The sequence below is a fragment of the Bos mutus genome, chromosome 21 (genome assembly GCF_027580195.1).
Source record: "Bos mutus isolate GX-2022 chromosome 21, NWIPB_WYAK_1.1, whole genome shotgun sequence".
Classification (NCBI taxonomy): domain Eukaryota; kingdom Metazoa; phylum Chordata; class Mammalia; order Artiodactyla; family Bovidae; genus Bos; species Bos mutus.
In genome coordinates, this window is record NC_091637.1 from 7,100,773 (window position 1) to 7,126,810 (window position 26,038).

A 26,038-nucleotide genomic window follows, 5' to 3' on the forward strand; every position below is an offset into this window, starting at 1 on the left:
ATGTAAATAGATCTTGAACACATATATTACACTTAAAAAGCAAGATGTTTACATTTAAAAAGTAGAAAAAGTAAAATGTTTTAAATCGTGTAAAATAATATTAAGCATTACTCAGTAGTAAAAGTACAAAAGTATAGATTGGAAAGATACATTCCAAAATAATAATCACCACTTTCTCTGCAGTAGGCAGGAAGAGAATGAAAGCTCTTTGTAAGTTTTATTTAAGCAAAATGAAGATTCTCAGGCAAAAATGAGAAAATCTTATCATTGGCTGCAAATCCTGGCTCATGGGTAATGTGTCTTGTCAAAACTTTTCTCCTTTTCTCTCCTGCATTAAAAATTTCCCCAATTGAAGAAAGTAGGAATTTAGCTCAGTTGAGCAGACATTTTACTGAGTGCCTCACATGTGCACACGTGGCCTTGAGTAACACCGATGGAAGGAGTGACCCAACGCTGCCCGCAAATCCTTTGCAAGGAGTGCGGTTGGTAAGAGGGGTCTGAGGGTGCGGAGATGAACAACCTACCCCATCTCCGGGACACAGGGCGACTTGTTCCTGAGACATGCAAGGCTTGGTGGACTGAGCAGTGCTCAAGGGGTGAGGGGTGAGGGGGAGATGAAAGATGTTTTGTTTCTGTTTTTTAACTCCTTTCCAAATGAAACCCAAGGACAGGAGACAAAGGAACCTAATGGTGTAATCAGAAATGGCACAGGAAACCCTCAATCTACTATTTAAAAATGTTACTGTAATGAGGTTGAATTCAAATTCATCCACGGAAAAATGTTAATGATCCTTTGCTAAATAAATTCATTTTGTAAGTAGTATATTGTAAGTAGTGTAAGTGGTAAAGGTTCTCTGTGTCTGGTTAAAGCAGAACTTTTAACACTGGAACATTATCGCTTGGGGAACCCTCCTACCCTCTCCTTACGCTGTAGTTTCCCCATCTGTCAAAGTCGCGTGGTAGTGACCATCACTGTCAGTTAAGGGAAAGGAGATGTTACATCAGGTGCAAAGCCGCCCCAAGTAAGCACTCTGCAAGGGTAAGCTCCCTGGCTCCTCTTCTAGAGGAAGCTACTACTATGAAAGCAATGTTATGTTACACTAATTACAAATGGTCATTATCTGTTCTTTGATGTAAAATTTGTTTCATGGCAATTTGTTGTCCCAGTAAAACTTATTTTTATGGCTTTGAAAAGAATAAAAGATGCAGTCCATTTAGGAGTCTGCATTTCAAATACTTTCCTAATTCTCACAATTTTCTTATATCACAGGGATAATGGACTTGCAGTTCAAAGAGTGTTCACATAGCACCTTAGGAGTCCTTGAACCCCAGAAACTGCAGAATTGTATTATTGAATAGAGACAGATTTTTCCGGGGAGAATGTCCATAACTTTTATTAAGTGGACCCCCGCCCCAGCCGCTGCTGTAATGTTATATGTGTCTTTCACTATACTCTAGCTTTTCAATTGTATACGAAATGTAACATTTGCTGCCTACCTTTATGGTAATAAAAATGGCTATGGAGAGGGATGGGAATTGGATAAAAAAAAAAGAGAGAATAAATCAGTAAATCAAGAGAAAAGCCTGGTGCAGAGCTACAAAAGTGGAATGAACACCCCCCACTCCCCGATCGGTGACCCACTGAAAAGCAAGAAGCAAGCAGCAGTCCGGTGGCAGCAGATCCATGATAAGCAGGTGAACAGGATGACATTTATAACAATAGTCAACATATCATCTTTTTTTTTTCTGTTGCATACATTTTTTTCTACTGTCACAGTCATGAACCAAGAGGAAATGTTTAAGAAAAATTTAATGTCTGTGTTGCAAATGTCAAACTTTGGAGCTGGAGGAAACATCTCTGAGCTCCAGGTGCTGCAGATCCAGGAGGGGCAGAGGGGAGCTCTGGTTCCTGCGGAAAATGTCCAGACCCTTCTCCCCTCATTCACTCTCACCCCCATAGGCTGGTGTCCCCAGAACAAGGGAAACTGCCCTTTGCCCTTCTCCCTTGGGCCTTCAGTGTTGACTCTGGAGCCCTTTCTTGGCTGTGGTCTTTGGACTTGATCAATTTTCCCATGGGCAGGGCAGGGTGGCCTCGGGGGTCTCAAAGATTTCCTCCTCTGGTAATGGATGCTCCCTAGAAACGGTTTTTACTTCTGCCACGTGGACCTTGGCTACTTCGCATCTAGGGAGCCCTATGGACCCCCGGCTTGGCCTCTGCCTCCACCCATGGACTCGAGGCTGCCCCTGCCCACCCCTACTCTCCACCTCATTGCCAGCCACATGGCACCATTTCTTTGGGGGTATCTTGTAACAGGCAGTGATTTTCAAACTTTTTTTTAAAGTAGTGGAATTATTCTTTCCAAATGAACTGCTGAGCCAAAATCCAACCCATAAAACAGCTTGAAGCAGAAAGCAGAGCTTGGATAGGGAATTGGTCATATCTTGACAGACTGAGCTTCTCAGCCACAGAGCAACTCTACGGCACCCCACAAACCCCAGGAACACAACCGAGAAATGCCTGGGAGAAGGGAGCAGAGCAGTCACTGGCCACTCACCCTGTCAAGTTTCTTGACTGTACAGAGTGAAATCGAATTCTAGGCCCCCTGATCAGTGAAGGAATTCATCAAAAGGCAGCTGTAAAGCTAAGCGTTATACGGAAGGCTGAGAGAAACAAGCTCAAAACGAGAAACAAAAGGGTCTAGATCAGCTGAGCTTCTGAGAAGAAGGTCATGCATGAACATACAATTTATGTACCACACAATTCCAGGGTGCCAAGTGCTAGACTTGTGTGGTGTACAACCTGCATAGCTGTCCATGACGGTCCTAAGCAAGGCCTTTGGGGTCCCTTGGGAGGTGATGTTCAGAGAGTCGGCAGTTCAGAACAACAGTGTCCTTCCTGCTCCTGTGCGCCAAGTGCTTTTCCTATTTCAGCTTATTTCGTCCCCTCCACAGCTTTCAGAACATCATACAAATCATTGGGAGCCCTTATTAAAATGCAGGTTTCTACATTTTGCCCCCTGGGATTCTATCCGATGATAAAAGTTCTTGGGTGGCAGCCTGGAAATTTCCATTTTACAAGAACTCCAGCTGATTCTCATGGGGGTGCTATAGAATATATACTTGGAGGAACACTGGTGGACATGCCAAATTTTATACAGACAGGACAAGTTTCACCTACAGCCAAGATCCCACAGCTGGCAAATTTGCAAAGAGGGGGTTTGAACCCAAACCCTTCTGGTTCCAAAGCATGTACACTTTTCATTAGACTCAAGGTACCATCTCTTTGTACTTGTTTCCAAAACTTTAGTTCCCAAATATTACTTCATATGTTTTTTCGAAGTGATTTTATTAAAAATCAAACAGATTTATTTTAAAATAAAAAAAAGTTTATTTCCACAGAAAATTGGTGTCATTTGCCACTTGCTGTAAATGGGAATTTGCTATAAATGTCACAGATCCCAGGCCTGCAGCTGGAAGGCAAGAGCTTGGCCCATCCTGAAAATAGCCAGGCTCAAACAATGCAGCTTCCACGTGAGCTCACTTGCTCACTCCTCCCTACTGAAAAACAAGCAAATGAACTTGACGTTCATATCGTACCCACAAGTATGACGTGCACACAGGGGCTCAAAGGTGAGGTTTCCCCACCGTGGGGCAGTTTTTCATGCTGCTTGAGCTATGCGAATGTCTTCCTGGGTTGAGGGTCCACAGCCCTTCCGAGTCTCAAAGGAATCCATTATTCCAAAGGAGGTAAGAATTGCAGTTGAAATAAATGTTTTCAATCTTGCTTTTCTCGTTAGCACCCACCCTTGCCTAATTGTCAAGAATCTCTCCAGGTGTGCTTTGGTGGTTTTCATCCTTCCCAAGTGGGACTCGTTTTGAAAGGACATTTTGCCCATGTTTCCAAGATGGTCCCCTGGAAAGGTACAAGGCACCAACAGAAAGTCTGTGCCCTGAATGCATCATGGCATGCAGCATCTTGCCCTTCAGATGTCTGCTCTGTAACTAATCTGTACCTTTGGTCTGGATGTTGTAATAAGTTGCAACCTTTCCCTATAGCTTTCATTTAAAAAATAAATTATAAATGGAACAGTGAATAGTTGGATGGCAGATGGTGAGAGCCAGGTCCGTCACTGCTGGAGCAGGGCAGGAGGTCAGAGTGACCCATGTGCTAATGGACTCGATCTGGCGATTCAGTATGAGACTTTACTATTAGTTCTTGCTTGGTTTAATCTAGACCCAGTCCATGTGAATACCCAAGTTGGTACACACACATATATTTCCTTGTTCTGTCAACTGAGGGGGCCTGGAAGCAATGACACCCCAGTAGCAACACGCGCACCCAGTGCCTAGATTTTGGTTTCTGATAGAATTCTCCAACAGAAGGAACCAGACCTCTTGGAGAAATGATTGCTTCTAGGTCTGGGGAGGAGATAGAGAAGATCTGAAGTATCTCGAAGTGGCAGGAAATAAGGAAGAGCTGGAAAAAAAAAACCAAAAACCTCTGAGAACAAACAAAATGCAATGATGAAGACATGTCAAAGGGACCCAAAAGCCAACTGAAGAACTCCCAATAGCCAAAGCTGGAAGAAACTGGGCAAAGCAAAATAAAGTTGAAATGAATTATAACCCCAAATATGAAATAAATATACATGAGTTCATACTGATACAAATAATGGCTAAAGAAAGAAATAAACGAGGAGAATAAACTAATCTCCCATGCAGAAGAACTCTAAATAATTTATGAAGAAACTCCACCATGAAGGAGAGAGAGCCTAACTTCCCACTCCTTAAGCATAGTGACTTTTTCCAAAAAGGACGGTATAGAAAGAGAGGGAGTGAAAGAGTAACAGTGGAGAAAATTGATAAATTCTCCATCAACCAGGTAATCAAGATTAGCATCAACAGTGATGTCAGGATGCCTGTTTGTGTCCTTGATATGAAGTGACAAGACGGCGCTTGCTTCGTGGCTTTCCTCCCCGAAACACACTACCCCAGTTGGATGATGAGAAAAACACCAGACAAATTCCAATCAAGGGACATTCTACAAAACATCTGACCCGTACTTTTCAAAGCTGTCAAGGTCCTCAGAAACACGGAAAGCCTGACAAGCTCTCACAGTCAAGAGAAGTCCAAGAAGACATAACCCCTAAATGTGGCATGGGGCCCTAGATGGGATCCTGCAGCAGGAAGCAGAAATTACCAGAGAACTGGAGAATATTCAAATAAAGTATGAGCTTTAGTTAATAATGGTATATCGGTGTTGGTTCATTGCTTGTGACAAATGTACAATACTAAGATGTTAATAACAGAAGTAATTGAGATTGGGGTATACAGGAACCGTCTGTTCTCCTCGCCAAAATTCTCTAAATTTAAACTGTTCTAAAATTAAAAGTGTATTTAAGAAAAGGAAAATGAAAATTATGAAATGATTCAACTGTAAAGAAAATTTCAGAGAGTAATTGAATAGACACACAGGTACTCATCAGCTAGGTTTAACAGATACTAGCGTTTGCCCCATTTGTCTTTCCAAGAACCATTTCCATGCATATTTTATGCTGGGTTATATATGTATATTTCCATGAACAAGATATGCTGTTGTTTTTGTATTAATAGTTACATAAATAGTGCATGCATGCATGGCTAAGTCACTTCAGTTCAGGCTCCTCTGTCCACGGGGATTCTCCACGCAAGAACACTGGAGTGGTTGCCATACCCTCCTCCAGGGGATCTTCCCAAACCAGGGATCGAACCTAGGTCTCCTGCATTTCAGGCAGACTCTTTACCGTCTGAGCCACCAGGGAAGCCCTCATAAACAGTAGCATGTGGTTATTTAACTTTTGCAAATTGCTCCTTCATACAATATTAGTGGTTAAATTTATCTGTGTTGATCATGATTACTTATATCTAGTTCACTCATCTTGACCTCTGTATAGTATCTTATTGTAAAAATAACACACCATTTTTCATCCTTCCCCTGAGGGACAATTAGGGAATTTTTTTTACTGTTGAAAATAATGTTTCTGTGAATACTCTTACATGTGTCTTCCAGTGCATATGTCAAAAGGTTTTAGGATATACTCTGTATGAGTAACATTGTTGGGTTGTAGGTTAGGTACAAGAATTCAATTCTGCCGGTCATCCCTGTGAAAAGCTGGTACAGTCCAATTCTTAATTTTGCCAACCAGATTGCTGAGTATATTTTCCTGCTTATTGGCTGTTCTGGTTTCTTCTGTGAATTGCCTGTTTATAGCTATTGGTTTTTGTTTTTGTTTTTGTTTTTTTGTACTAAGTTGCTTAAAAATCCCTTACCGAATACATATTTAATTTGCTACAAAGGTAATGCAAGATTCTTGGGTATCTTAATCCAGCAAGGACTGCAGCAGGCTCACAGGGTCTCACAAAACCCAGCTGTCCATCTCTTTAGAATTCTGTGCTCAGTGATCTCACATTGGTTGCTTAAATTAGCTGTAGTGGAATTTCCTTGATTTTCTAATCAAGGAAGATTAGAAAGTTCTAAAAATCAGGGCTCCCACTCCCTACTCCGACAGAGCCCACTGTCGGACACACCAGTACACTGCTTATCTTAACCTCCACCTGAGTCCCACTTGCCTCAACCATCCCCTTAATATGATTGGTTTGAAAGCAATCCCTGACCTCCTAACTTGACTTTCTGACCTGTTGGAACTCGGTTTTGGACCTCTTTCAGGAGCTATTTCATTAGGGTTTCTATAATATAAAATACATACAATATCCTATTAAACTAATACCTCTTCAACTTTGAAAGAAAGAAAGTGAAACTGTTAGTCGTTCAGTTACGTCTGACTCTTTGCGACCCCATGGACCGTAGCCTATCAGGTTCCTCTGTTCATGGAATTCTCCAGGCAAGAATACTGGAGTGGGTAGCCCCATTCCCTTCTCCAAGGTATCTTCCCGATCCAGAGATTGAACCTGGGTCTCCTGCCTTGCAGGCTGATTCTTTACCATCTGAGCCACCAGGAAAGCCCAATACATCTTCAACTTTGAAGCTGTTCACTGTTCATTTAAAGCAAAGGGAGGCCCCTTCAGTGGCCATAATACACAATTATCCAAGCCCAGAAGTAGAAGCCAAATATCTAGTGATCTTGGCATTGGAAGGGACCTCAGATGTTACCATGCCGGCCTCTGTTAATTCAGTGCTTCTTTGGACAGTTCGCCCAGTAGGTGTGGATCCAGCCTCTGCCTCCTTCTTATGCTGAGCTCTTTCCCACACAAGGCAGTGCTGCAAGCAGAGCCTGCAAGATAATGGTAGTTATTTGTTACTATTGGAAAAGAAGAAACATTCTTAAAAATAACTGATACCTCCTTTCCTTTCCCCTGGGCTAGCTCTGCCCATTGGAGTTACCTGGGTCAAGCCTAGGAATCATTTTCCAAGGGTATGAAAACAGACGTCACATGAAACTTAATGTCTGTATGTCTTAATGACCCCTCATGGGATACAGGAAGCAATCCTTTGCCATTCTTGCCCTGCGCCAGTACGGCGTTCTCTTGTGGATCCGTGGTCCTCCACAGACAGACATAAACATGCCAATTCTCCAGATGTGGTCTGCACACTGTGGAGCCGCAGAGAGCTATATAACTTTAAGGTCTCACTTATTTGCAGCGGGTCCACGAGGCCAGCAACAGAGTTTGGTTCTATTAAGGAGCCTGACATACTGGTGCCTCTCAAATTATTTTTTTCACTGAAATAATGTACAAATATATTCTATAAAATAAGGCTTCACCAGAACTTAATATCCAGAAGAGAATATTTTGCAGGAACATTCTCAATGATCAATAAGGGGATTATTCCTTCTGCGGGTCACCTGTGACCACTTGCTCCAGCTGCTGCTGTGGTGATATTTTTGCTCGTCTTTCTGTATTTGTATTCTTGGAATATATATGGGAATTTAGAACCGGTGAAAAAAATGTGTTCTGCTCTAAGAAACTCCAATATGTGAAAAATCTAGATTAATAAAATACGTTAGGAAACAATTATTCCTTGAGTCTGGCTTCTGTTGCCTGTGCATTGATTTATAGATTATTAATTATTTGACAAAGAAACTAAAGGTAGGAACTATACTATGGGATACCAAGGTACCACTCTCAACTAGAAACCAAAGAAAGAAATCATGGTATTTTTAGAAGCAGGCAGGTCTACTCCAATACGATCATTTCTTGGAGGAGAAAACAGAGCTACAGAGACCCTCGGAGTCACACTGCTTTGCAGGGTGGGGCGGGGCATGTTGCGGACAAAACATCTCAGGGCTGGTGGCTTTAATCAGAGTGAAGAGAAATTTTGATTTAACTCCACTTTTCAGGTACTTCTAAGATGCATTTCAAAGATGAAGAAGCATCTTTTGTGCTCTCTGACAGCCAAGGATCCTTAAGATTGAAAGTGAAGGAGTCAAGAGGGCAGACCCATCTCAGAGATCAAGTGAAATAGACAAGTGAAGAAATATGGAGCCAGAACAGGGCTCCGGGTATGGCTTGCTTTCCCACAGATGATGATCGGGAGTTGAACACCCCCACACCCTCAGGTCAGTGCCAGCTTGTGGAAAGCTGGGCAGCGAGAGAAGCCTTCCAGCCTCTACCTTGGATCCATGGTGAGCACAAGGGTGCCTGTCCCTCCTGGCTCAGGCCTGAGTTTTCCAGGAACTCCCCTTACTGATGCTTCACCAGAATGCGATTCTGGAAGGTGTCTCAAAGATGTCCCTCTGTCCCTGTGCAAATGTTTTCCGAAACCTCCACCTTGCATTTCAAGTATTATGGAGGAATGTAGCACTGATGGCCCCGTGAGCGGGGTGTCCCTGAGCATCTAAAATAGGAAATCTTCTCAAGGTGAGTGTAAACAGATCTCAGGGAGACTGGGACTCACATCTCTGTGGCTGTGCAGGCACTGGGAACAGCTGGAGATCCCTTATCTCTTTCCTGCCCCTGGGTTGCTTTGTGGAGACCCCTTGGTGGCTTCTTCAGCTCAAGCCCTTTGTAGGGGACCTTGGGCAGATGTATCTCTGAAAGTGTATTTATTTGCAGAGACAGCTGTGGGCATGGAGGTTGGAGATGAGCTCTACTAACTCACATAATAGCAAAAACGGAAAGCATTGTGCTAAGCTTTTTTAGAACAGCTGCAAAATTTCTAAATTACATAATGGACTCTTTAAAACTTAAAATTTAGATATAATTACACACAACGAAGTGCATCTATCTTAAGTGTACAGTTTGACTTGTTTTGATGAATGCATACGCTACCATGCTTTTGAGGCTCATCTATGCTTTTGTATGCATTAATAGTTCTTTCTTTTTTATTAGTATCCGGTATTGCGTTGAATGGATAGATCACAATTTGTTTGCCCTTTTCCCTTTTGAGGTACATTTGGGTCGTTTCCAGTTTTTTGCTATTAGGAGCAAAGCAACTATCAACATTCCCATATAGGTCTCTTTGTGGATATATTTTCATTTCTTTTGGTTAAATAGCTAGGGGTAGAATTGCTGGATCATGAGTTAGGTATTTATTTAACCTCACAGGAAACTGCCAGACAGTTTACATAATGCACTCAATTAATGAACCTGATTATTTACGAAGTCAATTCTCTGACATTTTTTGTTTCATGATTTGTTTTTGTCTTGAATTTCATTGATAGGATATGGGTAGTTATTCTTTGAAATATATCCTTAAGAATAAGACCTTGATTAACTATACAATTTTAGTGATTATTTAATGCTTCTGATTTGTTTATACAAACAGCTTGGAATCTGGAAGAATCCTACTGGACACCTGGGATGATCTTTCATGAATCTCTCTCATAATTTTTGTCTTATTTTCTTTAATATTTTATACATACAGAAATATGTGTAACATATGTGTTAGTTATAAGCATAATTAAAAAATGGAAATCTGTAAGTCTACCAGCCCATGCGAGGATGAACGTGTCTCCAGGAACGCTGCATGAGCTTAGCGGTTTGCTCCACTTCTCCCGGAAGTAACCAAGATCCTGGGTTTTGTGCTCCTCATGAATCCCCTTGCTAAGATAAAACCAAAGCAAAACAAAACAAAAATATTATAGTCTGTATTTAGATATTTTGCTTTAAAATTTGCCTCGTGGTTCTTGTTTTCCCTTTTAAGAGCTTTGTCAAAATGGGAGTATGTGTACAGCTTTTCAGAACTTGCATCTCTTTACCTAACATTGTGTTTCAAAGATCTGCTGGTGTTGCGTGTGGCTGTAGTTTATTCACTTACTGTTGCATGACATTCCTTCCTGGGAATATATCACAATACATTGTATTACCTGTCAACTGTCATTTGCAGTGTTTCTCATATTTTTCACTCCATATATATTCCATTGAGCGGGGGTGGGGTGGGGGTGGGGGGGGGAACCTGGTACATTTAGCCCAGTAATTTGAGATACAACTCTTTTCAAGTAAACAGTTTTTATAAAGTGAAAATGAGCAACCAGCTTCAGTTCCAAAATAAGGGAAATTTATAGGATACCTGAGGAAAACTGCATAAAACAAAACGTGTGACACATTGGCAGTGTAGTTGTAAAGACTCCAATCAATGTTTTACTATGTGGTTTTATTTCCAAGGTTGAAAAAATAAGTTTGACTTTGGTATGTAGAATGTAATAATTGAAGAAAATACAAATCACCTTCTATGTGTAATCAAGGTAGAGCTGAAAGGCAATCTAAATTTTGATTCTGTCTAAATATTAAGGCATATACTTAAAAAATCTAACTTAACTATCTAAAATAATTTAATCTTATTGACATCTTAGTACTTTAGGATAAAACAACATTTTAAAAAATCACAGAGGAAAAGTCATTTTCTTAAAAAAAAAATCCTACAATTTAAGTAACTGTATGCATTTCTCTTTATTTCATATATCTCTTATGTTCTCAGGGACAAATGAATGAATTTACTAATACTAAAACTATATTGTGTAGTATTTAAAGATTTTATATTAGCATCATTCCTTTAAAAACTCAACTCTAAACTTTTGTCTTAATTTAGATGTATTGTAAAATCCTGAATACTAAATACAATGAAGATATGCTATTGATATTCCTTTACATTTAATTGCAAAATGGATCTGTAGGCATCAAGACCAACTTCATGTAGGGTATTGTCTGGAGAAATATTTTAAAATAAAATTTAAAAATATAAGTAGATCAAATTTTAATTATTCATATGGCAGTGCCTACTTTTAAAATGACACGTGCTAAGTTTCAATTTCTTTTTAAAGATTCTAATTTCCTTCTTTCTTTGTTAATGTCCAGGAATATCTAAAACTGGAACATTTTAAAATTAAGCTGAATTTCAGTTAACAAAACAATCCCATATGAATGACTTAAGTAAGAAAAGATTTATTTCCTTCTATCCAACTGACTCACTGAATTGAGCTAAAAATTTCCAAGAGGCAAATGATGTAGGGAATAAATATAGGGGGGAAAGGGCTAGGTTTCCATTATAATAGCTTTTGATTTGTTTTCAGCTCTTAATTAAAAAAATTATTTACGAACGATGGGATGCATAATGTAACGTCGAAATCTTTTACAATTAGAGTAAAAAAGGAAATCTACTTTCCTTTAGAACAGATCCGATCTTACCAGACAGCCTGATTATTTATGAGACAAACACTTCTACATCTCGACATCCACAATTCTTATTAGCCATCTTCTTTTTATTTACTGTTGACATCAATTAGCCTGAGTCATGAAGCCGGACCACATTAAAGGCGACACGTGGTCCAATCACTATGTTTAAAAGTCCACGTATTTCAAACTCCTCTCTCTAGATCTCGCTGGGCTGCTTCCCGCTTTAAGGACCTGGTTTCCGCAGCATTTATTCATTAGATGGCAGTCCAGGGGCAGGCTCTCTTTGGGGAAACCCCTCCTCGGGCACCTTCAAGAAAACCACGGAGGAGACCGGGCGGGCGCTAGTTTCCAGTCCTTTACGGAGCAAAGGAGGGAAGACAGACGCGCCCGGAAGGACGCGAGCAGGTGCGGGTGGGCTCCCGCAGTGGCCGCTCGGCGATCGGGCGCGGCGTGTCCGCGTGCCGAGAGCCCGGCCGGGAGACTTCGGCCCCAGGCCTCGAGCGCATCCTCCGGGGGCCCCCCGGCACGCCCCCTTGGCCTCCGGGGGCCCCCGCAGCCCCGCACCGAGCACGCGCCCTGGCCGCCGCCCGCAGCCGCCCACGTGGTGGGGCCGGCAGAGGAACCAGTCCGCGAGCCGCTCCCCGGACCCGCCGCGGGTCTCCAGTGCCGGGCCGGCGCAACCCAGCTCGGCCGGCCCCCGGCCCGGGCCCCCAGATTTCCTCTCCCGGAGGGAGGGGACACTCGGCGGGCCGGCCCTCCCCGTGCCCGCCGCGCCCCCTGGCGGCTGCGGCGGGGACGCGCCCGGGCGCGCGGGGCGGCCCGTCTGGGCCCCCCTACGCCCGCTCCGGGCCCCCGCCGGCAGTCTCCCCGGGCTCCCGGGCCCGAGCCGCGCCCTTCCCCCTGGCTGCCCGCGAGTCCCGGGACTATGGGGTCCCCTGGGGCGACGCCGCGGCCGTCCCGGCCTTGAGCCAAAGTGCCCGCTTAGTAGCCTGGTGGGGGGGGGGGGCGTCTCCTTTCTCCCAGGTGTGCCCCTCCCGCCACATTCGAGCTTTCCAGCCGGCTGCGAAAAAATGCCGCATGCACGCACTTATTTATTTATTTTGCAACAGCTGCAAGACACAATGAAGCTTTTCAAGAACCGGGGCAACGCGCGCTCCAGCCGCGCTGTTGTTGTTTTCAATGAACCTCTCGGGCCTCGCGCTCCCCTCCCAGCCCGACCCAGCCCCTCCCCCGCTCCCCAGCCCGCTCCTCGGCCGGGCCGGGCCCGGCGCCGGGGGCATTGTTTTTGGAGTCTTGCGGGAGGGGCGCGCGCGTGCAGGCTGGCCGGCGCAGTGCGGTGGGGGTGAGAGCAGGGGCGCGCGCGCGCGGGAGCCGGTGCGCGCGGGCGGGGCGCGGGGGCGGCGCCTCGCCGCCTAGCCGCCCGCGCCGGGGCTCCGCTCCGCACGTCCCTGTGTTCCTGGGCTCCGGCTCTTGGCGCGCGCCGGCCGGGGCCCGGCCCTCCGCGCGCCGGGGCTGCGGCTGTGGCCGCACTAGTGCGCGCGCGCGTGTGAGTGTGTGTGCGCGGCCCCGAGCGCACGCGCGCGCCAGGCCCCAGTGTGTGGCAGCGGCGGCGGCAGCGGCGCGGCGGGGCTGAGGCTCTTGTTTACCAGCATTAACTCCGCTGAGCGGAAAAAAAAAAAAAAAAAAAAGGGGGAACAACCCGAGGAGGAGCGAGCGCACCAGGCGAACTCGAGAGGCGGGCGAGGGAGAGGGACGCCACCGGCGAGCCTGGCCCCGGCGCGCCCGTGCCTGGAGCTTGCCGACCCCCGGGTCCTCCACGCCCCTCCCGCGCGAGGGGAGCTCCACGGCGCGCCGCGGCTTTGACCTTCAGCGAGCCGGAGCCCCCGCGCCGAGCCGGCGGCGGGCGGGGGCCGGCGCGGGGCGGGCGGCGGGAGCGCAGAGCGCGGCCGGCCCGTCGCTTTGTGTGTGTCCTGGATTTGGGAAGGAGCTCGCGGCGGCGGCGGCGGCGGCGGCGGCGAGCGGAGCCCGGCGGAGGAGGAGCAGCAGGAGGAGGAGGAGGGGAGCGGCTCATTCATTTTTCCTCCGCATTTCTGCCCCCGGCCGGCCTCCCCCGCGACCCGGGCTCTGGGGCCGTGTTGCGAACTGCGTCGCGCCCTCCCGCCGCGGAGGCTCGGGCGTCGGGCCGCCTCCCTCTCTGTCTGGGGTCGGGTTTGTTTTCCTTCGCCAAGACGGATCCGGGCTTGGCCCCCTTCTCTTCGCAGTTTTTCCTCCCTCCTGCCTCTCTGGGTTTGAAAATGGAGGCCGACGACGCAGACAGCCCGCCCCGGCGCGCCCCGGGTTCCCGACTCCGCCGAGCGCTGGGCCGCGGCTGCCGGCGCTGAGGGCCGCCCGCCGCCACCGCCCGCCCCGTCCGCGCCTCCCCGCGGACCCCCGGCCGGCGCCGCCTCGGGAAGTGTTGTCGCCTTCGCCCTTGTTTTTGGAGGTGGGGGGGGACGAAGACTCGGAGACTTTTTCTTTTCCTCCTCCACCACCCCCCTTTTTTTTTTTTGAGAAAGGGGAATTTGGTCCCAAATAAAAGGAATGAAGTCTAGCTCCGGAGGAGGGTCCCCGACCTCGCTGTGGGGACTCCTGTTTTTCTCCGCCGCGCTCTCGCTCTGGCCCACGAGTGGAGAAAGTGAGTATGTGCCCGCCGCCCGCGGCCACTGCGGGAACTTTTCCTCCGAGGGGCTGCGCCCTGTTTGCGAAACCCGAGTTGCCACCGTCGCAGCTGTCGGGCTCCCGGGCTCTGGGGCCGCGGGGCGGGGCGCCGAGGGGCTCGGCCGCAAAGCCAGGGGGGACCCCTGGGCCCAGGTCGTTGGGTTCGGAGGCCCGCGCGGCCCCGGGCTCGGCGCATCCCCGCGCGGGAAGGGCCTCGGTGGCTCTCCTTTCCGCGGTCCCGAGAGCCCTGCTCCGCGGCCCGGCTGTCTGGGCTGCGCTCCATACCCGGCGGCCCGCGGCGGGGCCAGGCCCCGGGGCTCCAGCGGGGAAGTTCGCGCCCAGCCGTCCGCACCGCGCGCCCGCGCGGGGCCTCCCGACACGCGGCGCGCAGGCGGCGGTGACAGCTCGCGCGGCGCCCTCGCGGCTGGGGGCAGGTTCGGTGCTCGGGGGTGGGAGCGGGCAGCCCGCCGGCCCCGGGGCTGCAAGGTGCCCAGGAGGAGGTGCCCGGCGGGGAGGCCCCGCGGCCCCAGGACAGGTTTCCAGACATTCCAGCGAGATCTCCTGTCGCTCGCCGCGCTTGGCCCCTTGGGCTCTTTGGGTTCCCTGTCGCTTTCGCCGGATCCGCGGCGGGTCGCCAGCCCCGTCCGGCCTCCCGGGACTGCTCAGTGCGGCTGGGGGTGCGGGGAGCGTTCCCACTTACATCTCGCACCCCACGGTGCAGCCCCTGGAAAAAGGCGAAGTCGGGGGCTCGGCGTCAGTCGGGCTGTTCCGGACAGCGCGTACGGACCCCGAGTTCAGAGGGTTTGGGGGGCCCTTCTCCCCGTTTTCTAGCGGCTCGTGGACTCCTTCTTCGTCCCGGCGGGGCTAGGGGTGGTAGGGCGGCCTTCGAGTGTGCGGGAGTGGGTGTGTGGTCGGAGCCGACGTGCATTTCCACACACGTGCTCGCAGCCACACGGCCGCCCAGGGACACCGGGCCGCCGTGCCCCGGGGAGAGGTGGCCCGCGTCGCGGTTTCGGGCGCGCGGGGCCCGGCGGCGGTGGGCGTGCGGGGAGGGGGCTCCGCGTGGCGAGCGCGCGGCCCCGGCTTGGGCTTCGTGTCCCGAGTTGTGTTGCGCGCCCCCCACCCCCCGCCCGCACTTCCTCTGCACAGTTAATAAGCAATATCGCTCCTCGCGCTGCCGCTTGCAATCTGATAGCTTTTGTTTTGGTGGTGTCGGCTAAGGGTAGGGACGGGCAGGGAGGGAGGGAGAGAGAACTTAGGGCCCCGCGGTATGTGGAGCGGGGAGAGGAGGGGTTTCCATTCTTCTCCAAACAGTAAAGGGAGGCTCTGCTGGTCCATTCGGGACGGCAGGGTATCTTGAGCACGATTATAAAGTTTAAATGTAGGCACAGAACTGGGGCTGGGAACGGCGAGGGCGTGTTGGTGAGTAATGTTTGCCGAGTTGTATGCAGGTGGTGCCAATTAACTTTGAAAAATCACGACTGCGCCTTGCACAGTGAGGGGGAGAGTCAGGAGGCAGCGGGGGCTGCCTGGCCCGTCTTAGGTGCAATTCGGAAAGACTGTTCGTATAAACAAACCCTTCTTAAACGTTTTGTAAGAAATGCGTTCACGACGGAGTATGAGCAGATTTTTACAGGATTAGCGTGTTTACTGCGTGGAGTAAGACTCGCTTTGAGTCCGGACCCTCCACAAATCTGAGCTCTCCTGCTCTTTGTTTCCTGAAGTTTCCGCACGCTGGATTGGGCGAAAGGCTCTCGGCACCCTTCTAAGGCTCACAGATGGTGTTTGGGGGCACAGAGAGGGGCTTCTAGCCTTCAGGAGCTAAATATAGTTCAGGAGACACAAGAGAGTTAATCCATTTTATTACGGCATGTTGTTGAACTGTGTCCTGTCTCTAGTTTTATTGTTTAATGTTAGTAAGTTCTGAAATTCACAACACCAGGGTTGGCCTTGCTTCTCCGACGCAGGGCTCCGGGATTTTAAAATAGGATGTCTTGTTGTTTGGAATTCTTGATGAAAAATACTCTTTGTGAAAGGTGTTTTGTTCTGTTTGTTTTTCTTGAGAAAACAGGCAGGAGAGGAAGGGGCGTTTTAACTACTTTTATAGTACAAGATGCCAAACTTTGCTCAAGGATCCGTTGCAAATAGTTGGTTTCTGAAAACTTGATGGATGGCCAGAAGACGCCCCATTCCTGATTATGGTTTGTTGAAGTTCTAACTCACTACCTGCCCCTCCCTATAGCTAGGAAGTTTTCAGGAGTAAATGGTATGCTCAGCATGTGTTCAGCTCTTAGTCCAAAAGGTGCTGGAACTCTTACTTCTGATAGAACTAAAACCACCGGCTCCTATCAGAGACAAGCATTGTTTTGACTGTCTAGTATAATATAATAAAGATTGGGGTGCTGTTGATTAATAATGTGTTGGCTTATTTAGGGATTAGTGTTTTCTCTCAGAGTGTAATAGCAGTAGGGGTGATTAAAAAAAACACAAAAGCCTTTAATTTGGAAAACCTAGCAGTTTTGAAGCAGACGAAGTCATAAAGACTTTGTATCAGTGTACTGTGAACACTGCATCTAAAAAAGGGAGGTCTGGAAGTTAGGAGTGATAGCCAAATAATATGATGCTTAAAAAAAAAATCAGTGTGCCCTTTAAAGGTATTGTGGCCGTCTCATTAAAAAGATTCAGTCATCTTTCTGCCCCAGGCACAGTAATACCCTATTGTCAGGGAAATGTAGGTATGTGAAAGATGGGTGTTTAAAGAACTTTGCTGTTTTATTACCAGGAGAAGAATCCCAGAATAAGAAGTTTGGGAAGAACCTAAATAGCAAATTATAGTTTAGCCTCTCTAGAGGGAAATAGCAAGTAAAGGGTACTTTTGTGGAGAGGTGGGGTGTGGGTTTGAAGTTTAAAAGGTTATATGTTTAATTTGTCAGAAGGATTAGAAAAGTCCAACATTAAGAAATATGCTAAGGTTGACTGGAAGAACCTTAAAAACATCATGCTTAGTGAAAGAAGTCAGTCACAAAAGACCACATATTGTATGATTCCATTTATATGAAGTCCAGAATAAGCAAATCCATAGAGACAGAAAGTAGATTAGTGGTTGCATAGGGCTGGGGAAGGAGGGGGTACGGGTTTCTTTTAGGGGTGATGAACATACTCTAAAATTAGATTGTGGTAATGGTTGCACAACTTTCTGAAAATGCTAAAAACCATTGAATTGTGTACTTTAAATTAGTGACTTTTATGGTATGTGAATTATATCCCAATAAAGCTGTTTTTCTTTCAAGAAACATGTTAAGGTTGAAAAGAATGTATTGTGTTACTTTGCATAGAATCTGTTGATAGATTAAAATTATTAAGTAACTTTGTCCAGCAGGTTGGTGTCTCCTTTTTTAAAATTTATGGAGTTTTTCAGACTCATGAACTACAAATTGATCATTGAAGCTAAAACAGCGGAGATTGAATGCCATAGGGGAAAAGGACAGACAGGAAAAAAGAAGCTTGGTTAGGAATAGCTCACATGAAGGATTAAGGGGTTGGGTGAAAAGAAATGCAAGTGCTGGGAGTGAAAGTCAGATTTGTGACACTGAAATCCTTGACTGAATCTGAAACGACGTTGGTCTTTCCAAGACTAGAGTTTAGGAGCTGAGTCTGATGGCGTTTTGTATTCCAGTTTTCTTACATATTTTTTTTCCAACAAAGAAATAATGTAATGTTTTAAGAGGATAAAGAATTCCCACTGTCTCTTTTGATATCCCGTATTAACCACCCTGGTAGTATAAACTTAAGAACTGCTTATTGTAATACAGTAGACTTTTTCTTTTCTTTTTTTTTCTCTTTTCTTTGTTACTTGTTTTATTTCTTAAATAGTTGCAGAGTCTGAGCAGGAAAGAGAATTTCTGTAGGATGCAGAAGTTTTTTTAGATACACAGTGATTATATTTTTTTAATTAAAATTTCTTATCAAGAAAAAGATTTAAAAACATAGCAGAAGGATTTTTGTCTTCAAACTGGTCTGCCTTTATCCAGACTTAGCTTGGCCTGTTAATAGGAAAATACCTAAAGAATAACTGTTTACATTTGTTTTTGGTTTTTGCATAAGGCTCAGTTTACTAATAAAAATGATTCCTGTTGTTCTTATTGTTGCAAGATCAGAGCAGTAATGAATATCAACTGTATCATTTTCACTTGCTGCCTTCCAGTTTTGCCAAGGAGAGCCCTCATGGGACAGTAGCTTCCTTTTAAATCTGGTTTCATTTGTTTTGTAAGAATGTGCTGTAAGAAGCAGCTGAATCCAGCCAGCACTTATTGAGTACCTGCTGTATGGAAGCTGGACACTGCCTTACGTGATGCCTGCACAGAGAGAATTTCACTTTTGTCCTTAGGACATTTTACATAATCCTGCGTGAAACAAAGTTTCTTGAAAATTCACATCTTTTTCTGACTCAGCCCAGCATGCAGTTCTGAAACAACATTTTAAAGGCCCTTTAGAAACATTTCTATAGACTTAAGATAGGAAGTCTGTCAATGTTATTGATCTTTCTGGAGGCATGCATGGCATGGCTTGCCTTCTGAATATCCGCCCTTGTATTGCATTGCTGCTGGCAGGCTGAGGTGTACCTGCCAGCCACCCATCTCGATCAGCTGTGCTGTCTCCTTTCTAACATTGGTTTGACAATTGTGATTAAAAATGTGCAGTGCCGTGTTTGCCATTTGCCAAAACTTCAGTAGAAGTCACAGGTGTGCATGAGAATGTTCTATGGCACGTTTTGAGTTGTAAGGAAGGTGGGACTGACTCTAAAGCTTTTCTGGATTTATGCATTGCTTAGTTAGCTTTCTGGAAAACTTTAGAGAACTCATAATTGTAAGTCCTTGTTTAATTTCAAATACTTTGCTGCTTTTGAAAGCATGAGATTAAAGAGGTAATCAAACCTTGAAATGTCTTTTAATTGTAAAATGTCCAAGCCATGTTTCTCTCTCGGTTGTGATTTTTTTTCTCCAATTTGTTTTCAAAACTCATTTAAAACATCAACCCTAGTTCACGGAGGAGGGATTTGTGCCCGTGGGCCAACCTGTTTGAACTGCTGTTCTTAGCCAACTTATGACAGGTGCCATCTGAGTCCAAGGATGCACGCCCTCATTGTACTAAATATATGATGGTTGCACACATGCTTGGGATACAGTTTCTTGATCTCTCTGTCTGCGATGTTCTGAAGGAAAATTCTAAACGCTTTAAAGGCAACAAGTTGAATTATGAATGAAGCACTCTGACCTCTCCTTGAAAATGGCGTTTGGCATCTGATTATGCAGAGGAGCTTTTCCAGTTATTTGTAAACAAATGATTTGGCTTAAACTGAGAGGTGGCAGGGGTAAGGGTCGGGGGGTCGAAAGTCCTAATGTTTTTGCACATTGAGACCTGTTGACATTTGGGGAGGATTTTCAGTATTTGGAAACATTAAAACTTTGAAATGTGTCACCCTTACCCCAACCCCCAAGGATCTGGAAAGAACTGATTGTTCTTAGGAAAGGGCATATGGTTGGTATAAAATGGTTGGTAAACAGAAGATCTTTAAAAACAAATTAAGTTGTTATTTCAGTAGATGCATACTCCCTGGGCATGATGAAGTTTGTTTGTTTCTTTTGTTAAATTGTTTAGGTTATATTTGACTCAAAATATTAACAGTGTCTTTGATTTTGAAACTTTTGAACTATGAAGACTAATTTTTTTTTTTACTTTTAAAGCATCATTTCTACTCATGTTGTAAAGTCCCTAATATCAGTTTTGAAGATCCCCTACTTTTCCCACTTATGCCAGCTTCACTTAGGGCTTATGAAGTTGATTAATTTCAAAATCTGAAGGAAATACTGATATTTCTTTACTGGAATTGAGAATTTTTTTTTCTCTTTCCTCTTTTCCTAAATAAATATATGTTGAGTACTTAGTGGACTCAGTTCTTCAAGTTTGCCTATCTTCCCTGGTGGCTCAGACTGTAAAAGCGTCTGCCTACAATGCAGGAGACCCGGGTTTGATTCCTGGGTTGGGAAGATCCCCTGGAGAAAAAAATGGCAACCCACTCCAGTACTCTTGCCTGGAAAATCCCATGGACAGAGGAACCTGGTGGGCTACAGTCCATAGGATCACAAAGAGTTGGACATGACTCAGCAACTGCACCTCTTTAAGTTTAAAAATTTGTTCTGATGTGATAAACTATCCTACATACATTTAAAAAGATACGTGTCACACCATAGAAATTGGGCTCCCCCGATGGCTTAGCAGGTAGAGAAGCCGCCTGCAATGCGGGAGACGCAGGAGATATGGGTTCAATTCCCGGGTCAGGAAAATCCCCTGGAGAAGGAATGGCAACCCACTCCTGTATTCTTGCCTGAAAAATTCCATGGACAGAGGAACCTGGCAGGCTACAGTCCAAAGGGTCGCAGAGTCGGACACGGCTGAGTGACTAAGCACACATAGAGATTACTTTCTATGTTCCTTTAAAACACTAAAGAAACAAACTAGTAAGCAAGGGTTTCATTTTTCTTTCTTTTTTCTTCATGGACTAGAATTCAGATTTTATTGGAACACAGCAGAGACTAGTTTCTTTTATGATGAGGGATGAATGCCTGCGATTGCAGTAACTGTTGTGTATTGTTGCTGCTGTTTATGATGGGGAAAGGCAGACAGGCTGGAGGGACTGCCTTTGTTCCCATGGTTGTCCTCTCCTTGGTCAGTTGCTGGGGGTGTGTCCATGGAGCTGAGTGACCCACCTCTGGTGGCTGATGGTCTTAAAGCCCACTCTTTCTTATTTGAAATAGATTGGTAACTAACCACAGAGGGAAGATGTGCATGCATATGATGGATATCCCCAAATGCAGCTGAGATAGCTATGCCTGCTTTAAATTGTTCACATTATAATAGTCCGGAAGTCTTAATTTTTTTAAATTTTATTTTAAGCATTTATATTTTTAAAGACTTTAGAAAGTATTCTATTCTTAGTTTATTCCTAGTCCAGAAAGTTCTTGGGGTTTGAAACTTTATTTTTTACACCACTCCTCAGCCTCTTAGTCCCCTTATCAAGGCAAGCATCTACTTTAGTAATAGTTATATAATAGAAAAGGCCACTTGTTCAAAATTGTGTGTATTTCCGTCCATTCATCCAAATTCTGACGGTTTCAAATACATTATTATTGTTGTTTTGTATACTTTTGTATGGCTGTTTTTTTTTTTTTTTTAAAGCTGGCACTAACTTTCTTTAAACTGGCTGTGGAATTATTTGTCAGTTTGGTAATTTAGGTATATGCATACTGCTTTCTAAATTACTCGACCATGGGAGAGCAAATATATGTCGACGGTCTTAAAGCATAAATGTTTTACAGAGCAAAACTTTAAAAACTTTCTTGAGATATTTTGGGTGCCAACTTTGAGCTTATCTTGTCACATAAAATATAGTCAGTGGTTTGTCTTTATAAAATCAATTATTAGAAATGCATGTTGACTAAGTAAATGAGACAGTGCCAATTTGAGTTAAGAAAATTTAGTTAATAACAGTTTAAGGGAGAGAAGTCTGATGATGATTAGGGAGAGATGAGTTTATAACAGTTTTTCCCAAATCGGAAGCGTCCAGCTGACCTATAATAACCTCCTGGAGAAGAGTAGGAAGCATAGAAAGAAAGCCCAGGTGAGAGGTCCATGATCTCCTTGCCTGTGAAAGTGAAAGCGAAGTCGCTGAGTTGTGTCCGACTCTTCGCGACCCCATGGACTGCAGCCTACCAGGCTCCTCCGTCCATGGGATTTTCCAGGCGAGAGTACTGGAGTGGGGTGCCATTGCCTTCTCCACTCCTTGCCTGTACCAGCTAGCAATAGGGGAGAGGTCCATGGTCTTGCCTGTACCAGCCAGCAATAGTTTTCTTAGGTCATCAGCTGTTACTTATATTTAGGTTGTAAAGTCCTCAGCAGTTGTGCAGTTACTACCAGCGTTGTCCTGTGTTTATTCTCCCCTGCTAAGTTTTGGGGGTCTCTCAGTAGTGGGGTAAAATACCTACCCGTAGCTCAGACTCTGAATTTGAAAGAGAAACACAGATTATCATGAAGACAAACGATCAGAGACCAGAGGCAGAGGAAGATCTGCTGTTGGGCTTCCTTAGTTCTGTTGTCTGATTTCTGTGGATACTGAGTTCATGGAATGTGTGAGATCACAACATGTTATAGTTTCATCCCAGGAAATTCTTTTGTTACCACTGTTGTACTTGGTTGACCTGTGTATCTGGGATTTTCTGTCTGGCATTACCTCAGTAAGATTTTCAACAACAAGTGGTGTTGGGTCAGGATGGAATTCCTAGTTACATTTCTGTTCATCAGCCCCTCTCTGGGGAGACTCCTTTATTAAATGTTTCCTTTCTCCCTCCCTGAGTCACTTGAAATTGTTCACATTCGCCCATTTCTGGCTCCACCCTGGTCCCGTCCAGACCTGCATGGACTCTTGGAGGAGATGCTTGGTTGGCCTCTGGGCGGGGCATTCTGACTCCAACGCCCTCCTTCTGCTTTGATGGGCTTGCCAGCCCCAGATTATCAGCATGTGCCTTTTGTGGTGCTGCCCCTAGGTCCAGGAATCAAGTCCGAGGGCCCTGTCCTGGGCTGTAATCCGCCCTTACCGAGACTTTGCTATAGGGATCCTGTGTGAATTCCTAGGATTCTCTATCAACACGCTCTAGCTCTACGGTAAATAAGCCCGTTCCTAGCTCCATGTTTTGCTCCTTCTGTATTCAAGGCCTGGAGTGATTTTCCTTTTTACTGATGTTGCCAGAAAAGGTCAGAAAAATTGGAGTTGGAATCTCTTTTTCATTAAAAAAAAAAAACCCTCTAGGTTTCAGATCTGTGAAATAGGGACAAGACTGTAACTGTGTAAAGTTGGGAGTTAATTCCTGTTCCCCAAGTACCTTCCTAGAGTTTTAGTTCATCTGAGATGCCATCTTTTAATTTCTTTTTTTTTTTTTAATTTTACTTTATTTTTAAACTTTACAATATTGTATTGGTTTTGCCAGATATCGAAATGAATCCGCTACAGGTATACATGTGTTCCCCATCCTGAACCCTCCTCCCTCCTCCCTCCCCATACCATCCCTCTGGGTCATCCCAGTGCACCAGCCCCAAGCATCCTTTTAATTTCTAACACAGATTCCTTCTCCTTTATAAAGCTTTTCTTGATTACTCTCGTTTCTATAGACCTGACTTCCTACTTGTTCCTTTTGAGATCGTACCCCCTGCTGTGCCGGTTAGCAGTGATTGGTTTTTGTCTGGGACCCGAGCTGTTGTCATTTTAGGAGGCTGTAGAGAGAACTGCAGGCAGAGAGGCAGAGGGCTTGGGTTTGAATCTCAGCTCCTCAGTAGCCGAGGCCTCAAGCCAATTGTTTAATCTTCCTGTGCCTCATCTGTAAAGTTATAATTCTGATAGAACCTACTCCAGACGTTTATTCTTAAAAGCGAAAAGCGAGCTGATGCATATGTCAGATACTTAGGCTGGCGTATCCTAAGTCCTCCAGCTTTTGTTTGCTACAGCTCTAATGGATGCGGCATCCTTGAACAGAGTTGTTGTTTGGATACTGCCAGAAATGCAGGATGCACTTGACGTCGGGCTTCCGTTGTCGTTTAAATGTTATGCAGAGCCTGGCACATAGTAGGTGCTCAGTTAATGTTCTGTCGTGAGGATTTATTTTGCTAAGGTGGTTACCAGGATTGCAGTTTGCTTGTTTAACACAGTTTTGTGATTTTTTTAAAAACCTTTTTTCATTAAACAGTGGCCGGTGCCTGAAGTGCATCGTCCATTTCAGAGGTCTATTATGCTTTCTCTGTCTAATCGTTGGCCGTGTCTGCTGGTGCCCAAGAAGTGTCCAGTGTGCGCTTTGTCCGCCTCACCAATGCGTAGGCGCCATCTAGTGGCCAGAAAGGAAATTCGGCCTCTTCGGTGCCTAAGGATGAAGACGGCCCCGTGGTCCCTCTGTCTGGCTTAGGTTCCTGGGAACCCAGTTCCAGGAAAATGTGAGGACTGCAGGCTTCTGTAGGACCTGTTGGGATATGGTTTTCAATTAAGGTTGCTCTGCTGCATCAGTGAACTGGCTTGAGAGAATTTGGGTCTCCCTAAGTGGTGTGAGCAACTTTTGACAAAGTTGTATCTATCTACCTAGCGCACCTTTTACAGTTTGGGATTTAAGATGTTTTACAGGACTTAAATAAGTGACAACTTCTAAAATATTCCTTTCAAGGTTAGAGGTTTAAAACATCTACTGATTCCTTTTGAAAAATAAGCAAGATTTACTTCCCATTGCTCTACTTAAAATGTGTGGTAAGACTTTAATTATCATCTTATATGTGTCCCCTTGGGCAGTTTTCTGTAGTTCTGGTGCTCACACGCCAGAAATCCTAACAGAGAGTAGTAACAAACACTTTCATTGCTGCTGTTGGGCCTCACGTTGCTTGTATTTTGTTAGACATTTTTCTGTACTTGGTTTGCTACTTGTTGGGTAGTTTCAGAATCTGCTTTCTCACTCCCTTAGTTGAGGCTACACTAAGTTAGTGCATAGGTGGTTCGTTTAGAAAGTGTTAGGCTCATCTCTCTGTGATTGCTTTTGGCTAGTTTTCATTTGGAAGTCATTGGCTTGGCTGTCTGATAGAGGATTGCAACTTGCCATCCTCTGAGACATTTTGAACAACAGCTCTGGCTATTTCTGAAACAGACTGGACCCACTCAGATCTCTTTGCCTTGGCAGGTGGGAGCCCCTGTGCCAAGGGGCTCTTGGCAACTGTACTACTTCCTCTGATACAACTGTATTACCTGCTCACGCTCTGGCAGACTCCTTTCAAAATTAGCTGCGGCTCTCCCTGTCCGGGGGCCTCGACCCTGCCGGCTGGGTGGTCCCACAGATCTCTTTATACTCCTGTTGGTGCGTCGTCCCCAGACTGTTGCACTCTACTGGTCAGGGAGGCGAGCGGCACCTTGGTTATCCTTGAATTCTGAGCTCATGCTTCAGTGCCTAGCACGTAGGAAGACCTCAACTAATAGAAGACCTCTTAAAGGGACACACTCAGTCCCCCGTGTCTCCTCCACTGTGAAACAACGTGAACAACAAATTTATTTTCATCTTGTCATGACCACTCTTTGCTGACAAAGGTCCATCTAGTCAAAGCTGTTTTTTCTCCCCAGTAGTCTTGTATGGATGTGAGGGTTGGACCATAAGGAAAGCTGAGCGCCGAAGAATTGATGCTTTTGAGCTGTGGTGTTGGAGAAGACTCTTGAGAGTCCCTTGGACAGCAAGGAGATCAAACCAGTCAATCCTAAAGGAGAGCAACCCTGAATGTTCATTGGAAGGACTGATGGTGAAGCTGAAGCTCCAATAATTTGGCCACCTGATGCGAAGACCTGACTCGTTGGAAAAGACTCTGATGCTGGGAGGGATTGAAGGCAGGAGGAGAAGGGGATGACAGAGGATGAGATGGTTGGATGGCATCATCGACTCGATGGACATAGGTTTGAGCAAACTCTGGGAGAGTGAAGGAGAGGGAAGCCTGGTGTGCTGCATCCATGGGTTTGTAGAGAGTTGGACACGACTGAGCGACTGAACAACATGATCACTCTTCTAGCTGAAACGTTTTATCAGGCCAGTTACTACTACAGAGAACTTGGAAGCAATAAAATTATCTTTAAGATTATGGTTTAATCAGGCTTTTTGTACACTGA

General features: G+C 45.6%; 1 protein-coding gene across 1 annotated transcript in view; it reads left to right on the plus strand.

Annotated features, from left to right (window-relative positions):
* Nucleotides 1-14,143: 14,143 nt before the first annotated feature.
* IGF1R (insulin like growth factor 1 receptor) overlaps nt 14,144-26,038 on the plus strand; it is a 305,476-nt gene continuing 293,581 nt past the window's right edge. Inside the window, exon 1 of the mRNA XM_070358355.1 lies at nt 14,144-14,284. Within this exon, the coding sequence (XP_070214456.1) occupies nt 14,191-14,284 (94 nt within the window). The 5' untranslated portion in view covers nt 14,144-14,190. The remainder of the gene's footprint in view (nt 14,285-26,038) is intronic.